Below are 13,476 nucleotides of genomic sequence, written 5' to 3' on the forward strand. Positions count from 1 at the left end.
GCGTGTGTGATAGGACGAGGGAAGCGGTTTCCGACTAAAAGGGGGAGATTTAGGCAGGGTAGAAGGAAGGGTGTTTCTATGAGAAGGGTGGGGAGGCGCCGGCACAGGTCCTGCGGGCAGCGGCGCCGATCCTGGAGCTGCGCGGCCGTTCCTCCAGGCTGCGTGGGGCTCTCAGCTCCTCACGGAGCTGCGGGTGTCCCCGTTCATCGCAGGGGGGTTGGACCAGATGGCCTTTGAAAGTCTCTTCCAACGCAAACGATTCTGTGGTTCTACAACCTTAATGATCAGCCACTGCACCACGGCACGGTTGGGTTGGAAGGGTCCTTAACGATCATTCTCAGAACCACAGAAGAGGTCGGACTGAAGGGGGTGGGCGCAGATGGCCTTTAGAGGTCCCTTCCACTCCAAACCACTCCATGATCCCACAAAAACCACGAACTCGTGCCGCACCCCGCCATGTCTGCGCCGCTGGCACCACCCATTAACAGAGCACAGGCGGACAGATTAACACAGGAGAATTTCTGTATTGACAGATGCGAGGTGTACATACAGCACTCTGCCTCACCGCCCCGCTCAGCACAGCAGCTCCTCCGGGCTGACCCAAAATGCGGGCACTGCGTCACGACGCACCGATGGAGCGGCCGGAGGAAGCAGGTTGGTATTTTCCAGTTCAAACGTGGGACAGGCAGTCCTCAAACGCTCCCCTGGAGCTGGACAGCAGCAATCATGCCTGTCGCCACATCCTTGGAAGACACCAATAATTTATTGAAATAAATATAGGTACAAACCAAACCGCCTCTGGGTTTAAACACGAGAGGAACACCGGGCACGATTTCTGTATGCTCGAGAGAGGGACTGGGAGGAGGTCTGTGCCGATCCACTGGTTGTGTTGCTGTGCCAATTGCGCCAGTTGTGTTGATTGAGTCTCCGCCGACTGCATCGATCCGCCCACCGCGTCGGTCGCGTTGATCCGGCATCGAGTCTCTAGACTGTGCTGACTGTGCTGATCCACCGCCTGCGTCGATTCTGTCGATCCACCGATTCTGGCCGCAGGAGCCTCGCCAGGTTCGGAGCAGCAGATGTGCTGGAGATCGGAGATGGAGGCTCCCAACTCATTGGGCTTCATTGTAGGAAGGAGTCCAGTTTCAAGAGGATTTCCTGGTTTGTAAGTGAATTTTTATTATTTTTTAATAATTTAAACCCCGAGTCCATGTTGGCAAGCTACAGTCTGAAGAGGCGGCTTCGCTTTGATGAGACCCTTCAGAAGCTGCTCACATAGCAGCCTCAGTGAACCCAAGGCTGAGCAGGGAAGTGAGCCCAGCCCTGCAACCCGGGAGCACCTCGTCCTCAATGTCCCCACCAGCTCCAGGCTGGCATCCGTGGGACCCCAAGGGACAGCAGCGTGGGCACCTCGCAGCCCTCCTTCCTCTGCCAGCACCGCCCTGGCTGCGTCTGTCCTCCGGGACGCAGCCCTCCGCCAGCAGCTCCAGGGCAGACGGAGCACAGAGGCCAGAGAACAGTCAAGCAGGGAAGTCTGGTCAAGGAGAACAAGGGGAGAGTCTTCATCTCGCTCCAACCCTCGAAACTCATGTTTCCACCACTCGGATGAGAGGCAGCGGTTTGGGGCCCATCAGTCTTTTGCTGCAAGAGAAAAAGGGTTTGTTCAGCTGGGTGGAACTGGGAGGAAGGTTGTGAATGCTCCATCCTTGGAAGCACTCAACAGGTCGGATGGGATCCTGGGCAGCCTGGTCTGGTGGATGGCAACCCTTACTGTGGCAGAGGGTTGGAATGAGATGACCTTTTATGTCCTTTTCATCCCAAGTCATTCTATGTTTCTAGAAAAGCTGTGAGATTGGTGATCCCAGCACTGCTCTGTGAACATTTCCCATAAACCACCCCTATGGAGAACCTTTGCTTTACTGCATCGCCCTAAAGAGGAGCAGAACAACACCGCACCTTCACGAAGGTAGAGGGAGCAGCCCCACGCCCAGCACCACCTCCCAGAGCCCCAAAATGAGATGTGGAGCTGTGGGCTCAGCCCCAGACCTACCTGCTGACGTACTCTGACTTGGAACGTGCTCTGGAGCTGTGGCCGCCCCGGCTGACCTGCTTCTCAATCAGGTGCTCAATGCGGTCGTGCATCTCCAGGTTCTACAAGAGATGGGAACCACAGTGAGCAAAGAGCAGCTGGCACAGATCTGTGCTGGGAAACGTGGGGCTGCTCCAGCATCAGGGAGAAGGAAATCCAGCCCTAGACAGGAACCGCTGCCCGAAGGAACCAGGGAGGACCTGGAATGTGGGAGTCCTCAGTTGTTCTCTGCCTTTTCGCTCAAACACTGCCCCAACAAAGATTAGCAAAACAGATCACCACGGAGGGAAAAAAATGCCTGAAGTGCTGATGCAAGCTCAGCATTTCTCCAAAAAAGGAGAGAAGTTTGACGCTTGCTACGATCCCAGGGGCTGGAATGCAGTTCTGATTTCTGACATACGTGCAGCTCTGTGAGCAAGCTGGGCACTGCTGCCAGAGAAATGCACGAGATGAAGTTATTTCAGATCCCACCGGAGCTCACAGCATCCCTGGCTTCGCTGGGAGCCGCCACACCACAGCACTTGGTGACACCGAGGTGACACCACCAAGTGGCACCGCCAGGGGACGGCTGTGCTGCTGCTGCCCTTCCCAGAGCTCTCTGCACCCAGCAGTGCGCCAACCCCAAAGCAGACCCCAGAACGACCCTGCTTGGACGCACCTCAGCCTCCAGGTAGGCGACTTTCTCCTTCAGCTCCTGGATCACAGCGTCTTTGGCCTGAATCACCGTTTTGGAGTTCTGGAGCTGCAAGAGAATGTTCATGGTGGCTTAAAAAAGAAAACCCTTTTTATGTGTGCATGGGTTAAGCAGCACGGAGGAAGGAGGGCGGCTCAGCCAGCCTCACACCCACAGCATTAACTCCACAATCTGCATAGAAAACAATTAGAAAAGCCTCAAATTAAGTCTGTGAATTCAGCCCTGGGTGAGGAGCTTCTGTTTGCACCGTTTGAGCCTCTTCTCTTCCAGAGCCCTCTTATTACCTTCCTGGGGCGCCACTGCCACCACCGTGCAGGGTTTGTCACTGCTCCAGGCGGTGACACAGGGCTCTGGGCCGTCCCCTCGCTCAGCCCCACGCAGCCACGCTGCGCCCATCCGCTCACCTGCTCGATCATTTGGCGGACCTTGCGCTGCTGGCTCTTCAGCATATCGTCCAGGTGGTGGATCTTCTCCCGCAGCATCGCCACCTCCTTCTCCAGCTTGGCCGACCTGGGAAAACACAATGGGAGAATCCAGCCGCCGTCAGACCCCTTTCCAGGAGGGCACAACCGCGCTTCACCCCACTTCCATCCCCCCCACAGCCATGCAGGTCTGAAATACTTTGACCCGACGAGGTGAGCAGACACAGAGACAAACCCAATCCAAACAGGAGCCACAAAGCCTCCCGACGGCAGACCGCGGGGACACAGGAACATCAGGAAGAGTCAGCCCGCAAACGAGGCCTGCCAGTAACGACTCGCTGCCAATTAACCCCCGCGGCACACGGATACCGCCTGGGCGAAGCCAGCCGAGCACCCAGGGCAGGACGGCAGCCGCTAGAGGTCCCCGGCAGCGCCGGGCCGCGCTGCGGGAGGTATTCGGGGATGAGTCAGCTCCCGGGAGCTGTTTTGCAAGCCGGAGACGAGCACGCCCTGCGCAGGAATGTGCAGTCATGCCCCGGCGCGCTGACACCCCGACCCGGCGGCGTGGGCTTGCTGCGGCGTTGGCAGAGGCTGAGCCTCACCGGTCCTGTTCGGCGAGCTTGTCACCTTCCACGCTTCTCAGCCGTGCCAGCTCTGCTTCGCTGTCTTTCATCTTCAGCAGCAAAGTCCTGTGCTCCTGCAGCGGGCGAGGGGCAGAGTTACGCGCGGGGGAAACAAGTCGCAACAAATGCTGGCTGCCTCCCGAGCTGAGCAGATGCGGCGCAGGCTGCCGCGGCGCCCGCGGGTTGTTTGCGCCAAGCCTGCGCTTACACACGGGACAGACGGACGGACAGACAGACAGACAGAGGCACCGCGGAGCGACCGACGGCAGACGTCCCGCTCCTTCACCCTGGGATGCAGGGAGGCACAAAGCAGCTCAGTGCTTAAAGGGAGCCCATAAGTAAGAGGGAGAGCGGCTTTGTACGCAGGCAGGTGGCAATGGGATGGGGGCTGGTTTTTAGGGACCCCTCCGACCCAGTGATTCTGTGCTCCCGTGGCTCTGTGGTCCATAGGGTCCCTTCCAACCCATGCATTCTACAATTCTATGCTCTTTGGCTCCACTTTTGGGCTCACGAACACAATCTTACGTTGCTTCATGCTGTGCTGCACTGTTAGATTTATAAATTTAATGCTACTATGAGCAGCCCACAGCTGGATAATTAACAACCCAGGCTGCAGGCTGTGTTAATGCCCCCACGAGAAGAACCGGGCAGCTGTCTAGACTGTGTGCTCATCTCTAGGATACCCAGCAGGAAGGCTTTGCACAGACCAACCAGATCTTCTAGACCTGGGGAATGCAAGCCTAAAGCAGGACCAGTCGGAAGGAGCCGTTCCCAGCAGCTGGCTCATGAGGGCTTTTGGGATAAACCAGCAAGGAAGCCAAGCTGTGCACAGGGCAGAACACAGGACCGCAGCACTGGTACCTTCTCCATCCCTGCCAGCAGCCTCTGCAGTTCGTCCACCTGCAGCTCCTTCTCCACCACGCTCCTCTCTGCTCTCCGCAGAGCACAGCTCGTCTGCTCTGCCTCCTCCCGGTACCGTGACACCGTCCTCTGCAAAGGGGCAAAGGGACAGAGAGCCCTCAGCGCCCACCCAGCACAGCCTCCGAGCCCTGCTGTGCTCTGGGGTCTCGGCAGGAGGGTTTTGCTGAAGGCAAGCAGCCTGGCATGCTTCTGAGAGAGGTTCTTTGCCAAGCTCCTCAGCTTCAAAGCACTTCAAAGGAGCGAGCGCCTAAATGCTTTTGCAAGAAACACACCTCCAACATGAGGAACATGTTTGTTCTGAGCCACGTGCGGCGCGGGGCCATCATCCTGCTCCGAACCAACCCTGAGAGCCAGCACCAATGCTCAGAGTGGCGGAGGGACAAATGTGCCCTGTGCACAGCGCAGGAATTGGGCTCCAAGGCAAGTGGAGAACTTGCCTTGTTGGAGATCCCCAAACCCATCCCCAATGCTTCTGTCCAGGCTGAGAGCCCTTGACATCACATCCAACCAAAAATGCCCAAAAGATCCTTGTGTGGCACTATGACACGTGGCTTCCTGCACAGAGGACAGGACATGTGTCACCACTGATGTCCCTGTGCTGGAGGATGTGGTCGCTGCTCCAGGCCATGCCCCCAGAGCCATTCAACCAACTTCAGGGCAGACCCTGAGCTCCTGGGACCAGTTTGGTCTGTGGGACAGGATGGGAGCTGGGACGTCACAGGAACACAACCTGAGGGGCCACACAGCATGGCAGCTGTGCCAGCAGAACTTGGCAGAGGGCAGCTGTCATGTGGAGGTGACAGCAGCCATTTGGTGACAGTGGCACAGCCTCTGTGTCCTAACCCGTCCCAGGGAAGGGGACAGAAGCTGCAGTGGCACTGAACTCTGGAGGGCAGGAGCCAGGGCACAGCACTACATGGATGGAACAATGCTGGCTGATGGGAGAGCTGCCTGTGGCTTCCAAAATGAAACCAAACCAACTCGAATCCCATTCTGAATGGGGAAGTGCCCAATGCACTCACCTCGAGGTCCTTCTTCTCCAACTGATGGCACTTCTCAGCCTCCTGCAGCCTCGTGAACAGCCTCCTCACTGTCTGCCGCATCTTCTCTACGTCATCTCCTGAACAATCCTCATCCTGCTGGGACATTAACAGGGGAGACTCAGCATCAAGGAGGTGCCCAAGGAGCCCCCTCAGCTCCCACCCTCCTCTCCCACACCCAGCTCCAGCCTCCAGCCCTAGAGGCAACGCGCCCTGCCCCTGAGAGAGCCAGGCGGAGTGGAACCTGATGGGATTCTGCACCCAGGGAGGAAAATCACAGCATCAGTGCAGGCTGGGGGCTGCTGGAAAGGGGCACTGCAGAGAAGGATCTGGGAGTCCTGGTTGATCAGCAATTGACAAACGGTTGACCTATGGTTGGCCAACTGCTGACCATGAGCCAGAAGCATGCCATGCTGGTGTCCAAGAAGACCAATGGTGTCCTGGTTGGCTAACAGTTGGCCAGTGGAGAGTTAACAGTCGACCCCGGGTCACAGCAGTGTGTCCTCATGGCCAGTTGTCCTGTTTGACCAACAGCTGGCCAGCAGTTGATCACAAGCCGGCAGTGTGTCCTGGTGGCCAGGAAAGCCAGTTGTTCCCTGGCATGTGCTGTGCAGAGCAGGGCCAGCAGGGCAGGGTGGTACTCCTCTCTTCTCTCTGCCCTGGGGAGGGCATAGCTGGAGCACCGAGCCCGGTTCCAGGCAGACAGGGAACTGCTGGGGGGAGCCCCATGGAGGCTGCAGGGATGGTGGAAGCAATTCCTTCCAATCCCGATGGTTCTATGACTTTTGTTGCTCTGGGCCGTACTCAGTCCTGACACTGATAAAACCCTACTGCAAGAGCTTGCTAGAGAAAAAGCAGAAGGGCCTGACCTGATCCTGAGGACAGAAAACTAAAGCCAGTGCTCCTACACACAAAGCTGATGTCCCCTCTGTTCTACCTACCTGCTCCTCCCAGGGCTCAGCACGGAGCCTTTCAGGATGCAGCCAGCTCCCGTTCTGCTCCTCCAGCACCACCTGCGTGGGACAAGCAGCACCAGCCCTGTCACATCATCGTCACAGCGACGCACCCCCAACAGCCCCGCAGCAATCCCGGCCCCGATTCTGGCAGAGGAGCATGCAGAGCGCGCACGGTGCCAATGCGTCCCACGTCCTGACTCCTCACCCACTCGTGCAGGTTTCTCATGTTACCTGTAGGTGTCTTCTCAGACATAGGGTCTGATTTTGGGGTGGTTCTTCGTGGAGCCACAGGCTGGACTCGATGATCCTTACGGCTCCTGTCCAGCTTGGGGTTTCTATGAGTCGGACTCAGTGATCCTTATGGGTCCCTTTCAACTTGGATTTCTAACAGTTGGACTCAGTGGTCCTTATGGGTCCCGTCCAACTTGGGATGCTCTATGATTCTATGGGTGTTGCCAAGCGGGTGCCACAAGCACCGTAATCTGTAAGGCCCCTTTTGTTACTTTCTGGACCCAAAGACGACATCTTTTTGTTTGTGTCACTAAGCGCGTGTCAATCAACGCCCAAGACGCGCTCCCGTTACCTGTGCGTGCTCTTTATCTCCTTGTCTGCTCTCAAGTTTACTACTTAAGTCTTCCCGCAGCTTCTTCAAAAAACTTCTAGCCTGGCAAAGGCAAGTCGATTTAGCTCAACCACACCACAGAGTTCTTCAACCCCAAAGAAACCAAACAAGGGCGCGGGGGCCGCGAGGACGCCCAGCACCGACCCGCGATCCCTCGCGTCCCTACACTGCGTGCTACGGGAGCTCTGCTGTGAGGGCGCCGTCCTTGCCCAGCGGCTTTCTCACACTCATGGGCAGAAGAAACCCAAAAGATAGCAACAATGGGGAGGATTTTTCCTGCGTTACTCATCGATCACACCTTTGAAGTGCTGGGAAGACCCTTGTTCCTCCCTGCAGGACTCCGACATGCACAGTCTTGATGTGCAGCTCCCCAAATTAGTCAGAGAAAGTGAGCAGGGCAGTGCTGCGCAGCTTCGCCCCAGCCCTTCACCAAGAAAAGCATTCCGATGGCACAGCAGCGCAGCTTCAGCCCTGCGCCCATAAGGCGCTGCTTGGTTTTGGGGCCGGAGGTGCTGAGCTCCATTCCCAGTCACACACCGCTCGGTTGTATGTCTGGTTTCGGGGCTGGGGATGGCGCAGTGGGGCAGAAAGCAGCCCATCCTCTCCGCTCCATCCCCCCCAACCCCGCAGCCACCATCGTGGCTCACGGCTTGAGCTAATTCTTGTCTCTTCATGTACAGGATTACAGATGTCCTGGGGCCAGCAGAGAAATTCAGCACAGAAATTCATGTGAGAGCAAACCCAAATTTAACCCTCTCCTTTTTTGTTTCTTTTTTTTTCCCCTTCAATTTTTTTCCCCAATTCTTTTCCCCAGTTTTTAGCTAAGTCATGTGGCCCAGAACCACCACACAACCACTTCCATGTCTTGCAAGCTCTTTGCCTCCCCAGCAGCCGTGTCCCAGCAGGAGCAGAGGAAGGGTTAATGGGCCCAGAGCTCATCAACCAGTTTACTTTGGGAGATGAGACATTCCAAAGAAACTGCCTTTTAACGAGAGGCACCGCCGCACCCAGGCACGCAGGGGACAGCCTTGGGGGAAAGTCATCGTGCAATTCTCTTCAAATTCAGTCCATATAGCAGAGCAATTAGTCAGGCTGAATTAATTTATGGCACTTGATTAGACGACTGCCCTGTATGGGCAAGTCAACAAACTGGAGGGTTAAGCCAGTTTGCCAGCGCGGTGCGGCACAGCTTGGCACAGCACGGTGCGGCAACGCAGCCCGAGCCCCTGGGGGTCTGGGATACCTCCTGGATGTGCCGAACTTCGCTCTTCAGCTGGCTGACGTGCTCCTCATGGTTCGCACTGCCCTCGGCCCTCGCCTTCAGATAGACCTGAAAGACAGAACTGTCCGTGCCGACCCCAACCCCTCCGGTGCACTCTGCACGCTCCCACTTCGCCGTTCTCTTTCCCCACTTTGTTGGAAGCCGACAACTGCCCTTCCTCTTCCAACACTCTCTTTCCCCATTGCATTCGGAAAACAATGGGTGCCCCTCAGCCTCCAGTACCACCTTTTTTTCCCCAGTTTTCTTACTGCTGAACAAGCCCCGAGAACTGGGAACCCACCTTGATGATCTCCTCATCGCCGTCGTTGGACTTGATGCGCTCGGATGCCAGCGCGTGGCCATTGCTCGACCTGTTGGCCACCATGGCGAAGGCTTTTCCCACTGGCTGTGAGACACAAAGAGCAGAGCTCTGGGACCAGCCTGGCTGGAACAGCTCGCCTGGCACTAGGCAAATCAGTACTGTGAGCTGCAGCAAAGCAGCACGGCATGAAGTGCTGAATGCACTGGGAGCTGCAATTCCAGCACACAGAGCTGGAATGAGGATGGAACGATCTATAGGATGGAACACCTCCCCTGTAGCACAGGCTGAGAGCTGGGCTGTGCAGCCCAGAGAGGGGAAGGTTCTGAGAGAGCTGAGGGCAGTGTTCAGGATCTAAAAGGCTGTAAGAGAGACAGGGATGGACTCTTCAGCAGTGTGTGTGTGTGACAGGACGAGGGGAAGCGGTTTCCTACTAAAAGAGGGAGACTTAGGCAGGGTAGAAGGAAGAAGGTTTTTACGAGAAGGGCGGTGAGGCACTGGCACAGGTTCTGCAGGGATATGTGGGCAGCGGTGCCGTGCCTGGAGACACCCAAGGTCAGGCTAATGGGCTGTGAGCACTGACGAAGCTGTGGGTGTGGGTTCATTGCAGGGGGGTTGGACCAGATGGCCTTTAAAGGTCTCTTCCAACTGAAACTATTCCATGATTCTACAACTTTAATCATGATCAGCCACTGCACCACGGGATGGTTGGGCTGGAAGGAGCCTTACAGATCACCTTCAGAATCATGTCCAAATAAATGGTTTGGGTCGAGGGGACGTTGTCCCTGCTCATCACAGAGGGGGGGACCAGATGGCCTTTAAGGGCCCCTTCCAATCCAGACCACAGGTCTGTGATCCCCTGAGGGCCAGTCGCCTCCCCACAGCCCCATTCGGAGCGCCCACTCGCACTCCTGCACTGGGTCACACGGACGCCAACCCCTCACGGTGTCCCTGAGCTGATGGGAGCTCACCTTTTGCTTCGCCTGCTCGCGCCGCTCGCCTGGGAGCTCATTCGGCAGCGTCAGCCTCAGCACCTTCACACTCTCCTGGAACAAGAGGGTGGGATTTGGGTCACGGCCACCCGGAGTGGTTGGGAAGCTGCAGCCCTCAGAACAACACCCAGCTCCAACTGAGCGAGTTATCGCACAGCAGTGACACCCACCCGGCTATTGGAGCTTGGAGGAGCCAAGGAGGAGGAAGTGCAAAAGAGGAGCCACTGGACTCATAACGCGGCCACCGTGCCAGGGACCCTTCCAGAGAGTGGCAAAGCAGCTCAGGTCCTCCTCCTCCCCTACCTTCTCCACACAACCAGAGCCAGATCGACCCCTTGGAGCTGAGGGGAGGGACCGTGGCCATCAGCAGCTCTGCTGCTTGCCCAAACCCTCCCCAGCAGCACAGCCTCCCAGTGTGGGCACTCCGGTGACATTCGGCACAGAGGACACAGAACACCGTAAAGCGGCGCATGACACCCAAACCGCCCCATTTTGGCCCCCAAAACCCATCCCACACTGACCTCACCAACTCCAGGGCCACTCATGCTCCCGGCAACCCCACAGCAGATCGCAGTGCTCTGGGGCTGCTCAGCACCCCACACCCAGCCCCATCGGTGCCTGCCCCACACCACGCCTGGCCACGTCACCCTCGGAGCAGCGCCAAAGGATTGTGCCGCTCCGCTTCCAAGCGCTCTGCACCGCCCAAGTCTCGACAAGCCGTGGGTTTGTTTCCAAAATATTGTGTGTACGCTGCTCTCGCTTTGCCTGGGCTGCTGGGAGAGGAGGTTCCTCCTGCAGGGACCCCTTCGTTCTACCCTGCACAAAGCACTGACTGCTTAACCCCACAACCCCTTCTCCAGGGAAGGTTTTCCTATGGAAGAGACAAGAAGGTCGAAGCGGTTGGAAAAAATGCCAAGTTGGATGCGCAGCTCACACAGCAGCCACAGCACCCACAGCATTCATTTGGTGAGGTCAGAGGAGCGCCCATGGTTTTATAGGGCAGGGAAGCGGCTCACAGCAGCACCTGCATGCAGAACGTCCCGCATCTCTCCACGGACATAGGAAGCAAACAGGAATCACGGAGTCAAGGGGTCACAGCACGGTTGGGTTGGAAGGGACCCCGTAGCTCACAGAATCATGAAATCATAGAACGGCTGGGTCAGAAGGGATCCTACAGACTAAAGAACAGTGGGGTCAGAGCGGTTGGTTGGAAGTGACCTCAGAGATCACGGAATCACGGAACTATCCGAGCGAAGCGATTCCGGTAGCCGCCCCACGTGGCCCCATTGGCAGCGTTGTTTACAACCAGAGGATCCCACGCCGTCCCTGGCCCCATAAGCCCACGCGAGGGTGCGGCGCTGCCAACGCTCCGAGGGAATCCCGCTCCCGGGGAAGATGCGCCGCGATAAGCAAGGAGCACAACGCCGATTTCCATCACTGCCTTCAGAGCGACGCAGCCGTCAGCATGAGGGTGCTTCTGTCACGATAGAACCCAATTCTGGATGCAACGCAGCCGTCAGCATGAGGGTGCTTCTGTCACGATAGAACCCAATTCCGGATGGATCCAGCACAGGGGTGACGCAGATGGGTCGCAGCGAGGAGCCACGGGCAAGCCCTGCAGTCCCAGTGCTGTGTGCCACAGATTGAGTATTGGCTGGGAGTTGTAGGGCTGCTCTGGGAGGAACCTTCTCTGCAGCATTGTAAGCGCTCCAGTGCAGCCAATCTCTGCCTGCACTGCTCCTTCCCTACTGCACCGCAGTGTGCGGCACCGCGGCGGCTTCTGGGGACGCCCCTGAGGGGCTGCGAAGCACAAACTCCTCTGTAAGGGGATGTTGGATGTCACGATGCACACTGGAGGTGCTGCTGAGCTCTGGTCCCTGAGCTCCGCCGTGCTCCCACACCAGGATCCTGGGGCTCCGAGCTCACCGCCGTCCCCATGGTGCCTCGGTTTGTGATCAATCCCTGTGGCAGTGGGGGTTACCATCGCTTTGGCTTGGGCTCCAGTAGGAAGCACAGTGCTGCAGGGATGCCCCATGCTGGCTCCAGCACAGAACCCCAGAACAGGAGGGCAGCAGATTTGGGCATTTCCCACAGGAGGAAGAGTGGTAATGGGGCACCTCGTGCTCAACTCATGCTTGGACAGAACCCAAACCCCATATGGCGCCCGCTCCCCCCTTCGCACCGCGGTTGTCTGATGCTGGCCACGCAGATCCACCGGGACCCAAAGCTCTCCATAAATCCACACCTCTTGTTTGGGACCAAACACCACAAAAGCGGAGACCCCCTACAAGAGGTCGTTCCATGCAAGAAGCAATTTCCCTATAGATGAAGTCAAGTGATCCTGATGAGGCCAAATCTCCAAAAGACCATTTTTAACCTTTTGGCACTTTTCTCATCCCCAAATTCAACACAACCCCACGGGGCCGATGAACACCGTGAGTCCCATCCCAAGGCTCGGCAGGAACAGGCCAGACCTGACCTAGGGGCCATCACCGGCACTAATTAGCAACGAGCTCCAGAGATGCCCGGCGTGACACAGGCACTTATCACCCTAATAACCCATTAACCAAAAGAGCCCAACGCCGCCGCCGCCGCTCCTTATAAGGCCGGGAGGAGGCTGCGGGAATTGGGGCTGACTCACCCAGTGGGGCCGGGCACGGGGACGCCGCAGTGCCCCAAAAACTGACAGAAAGCCGTGGGGTGAGCGGCGCCCGTCGGCCCCACACCAGAGCTTCACCCCGTGCTGGGATGGAGCTGCGGTGTTGGGTCACTGCCAGCCCCACCCGGAGCCCTTCCGCAACTGCCTGCAATGAGGAAAAGTGAGCGATAGGGGAGGGAAAACACGGGTGGTTCTGTAAGCAGTGAGTAATCCCAAAACACGAGCCGGGAACGGGGCCTCTCGACGGGAGCACACAGCCACGAGCTTAAAGAATTCAGCACCAATGACCAATGGGGAGGGCTGGGGGTCCCCAGGACCCCATAGATCCAATGGGGTGGAGGTGGAATTGCACAGCTCAGGAGCTGCTCCTCTGTCCCCATCCACTCAGCCTCTTTAGGGGCACTTTAGGGACACAGGGATACAGGAATGGGAATATGGGAAAGAGAACCATGGAAGTAGGAATGAAGGAAAGGGGATAGAGGGAAGAGACGCAGAGCAGCTCACAGCCCACCCAGGCCAGGTTCCACTGCCCCACAGCCATGGGGACAAACCTGGACATCCCAAAGCCTCATCCACCCTGAAACATCATCCCAAAATTCAATCCCATCCCACCTCCCCATCCTACTGCCTTATCCCACCCCACCGCCCTACTGCGTCCCACGACCCCCTGACCCCACCACCACTCCCCAGCGCCGTGGGGAGACCCAAAGTCAGGGGGAGGACTGAGGGGATGCCCCAGGAAGGTCCCCGCTCACCGGGCTCTCTCCGTGGGGCCGCACGTCCAGCACTGCGCACCAGCCCCGCATCCCGTTCATGGCCCCGTTCATGGTCCCGACTGCGGCCCCGCGCCGCACACCGCCCCTATATACGGCCACACC

At 57.7% G+C, this 13,476-nt stretch overlaps 1 protein-coding gene across 5 annotated transcripts; it reads right to left on the reverse strand.

Annotated features, from left to right (window-relative positions):
- Nucleotides 1–524: 524 nt before the first annotated feature.
- Nucleotides 525–13,452, reverse strand: TUFT1 (tuftelin 1). 5 transcript variants are annotated; one of them, XM_048929381.1, is made up of 13 exons: nucleotides 13,354–13,452; nucleotides 9,919–9,993; nucleotides 8,930–9,034; nucleotides 8,611–8,697; nucleotides 7,329–7,409; nucleotides 6,731–6,802; nucleotides 5,772–5,885; nucleotides 4,690–4,818; nucleotides 3,808–3,902; nucleotides 3,188–3,293; nucleotides 2,748–2,831; nucleotides 2,051–2,151; nucleotides 525–1,641 (listed from the first exon to the last, which is right to left on the reverse strand). In XM_048929381.1, the coding sequence occupies exons 1-13, from the start codon at nucleotides 13,423–13,425 to the stop codon at nucleotides 1,587–1,589; spliced, it is 1,176 nt and encodes a 391-aa protein (XP_048785338.1). In that variant the 5' UTR covers nucleotides 13,426–13,452; the 3' UTR covers nucleotides 525–1,586. The 5 variants fall into 5 exon arrangements, with proteins under 5 accessions (XP_048785338.1, XP_048785337.1, XP_048785339.1 ...); XM_048929380.1 differs by having other exon boundaries at nucleotides 5,772–5,888; XM_048929382.1 differs by lacking the exon at nucleotides 13,354–13,452 and adding an exon at nucleotides 10,461–10,836 and having other exon boundaries at nucleotides 5,772–5,888.
- Between the last annotated feature and the right edge of the window lie 24 nt (nucleotides 13,453–13,476).

Source organism: Lagopus muta, chromosome 29 (assembly GCF_023343835.1).
Source record: "Lagopus muta isolate bLagMut1 chromosome 29, bLagMut1 primary, whole genome shotgun sequence".
NCBI lineage: Eukaryota > Metazoa > Chordata > Aves > Galliformes > Phasianidae > Lagopus > Lagopus muta.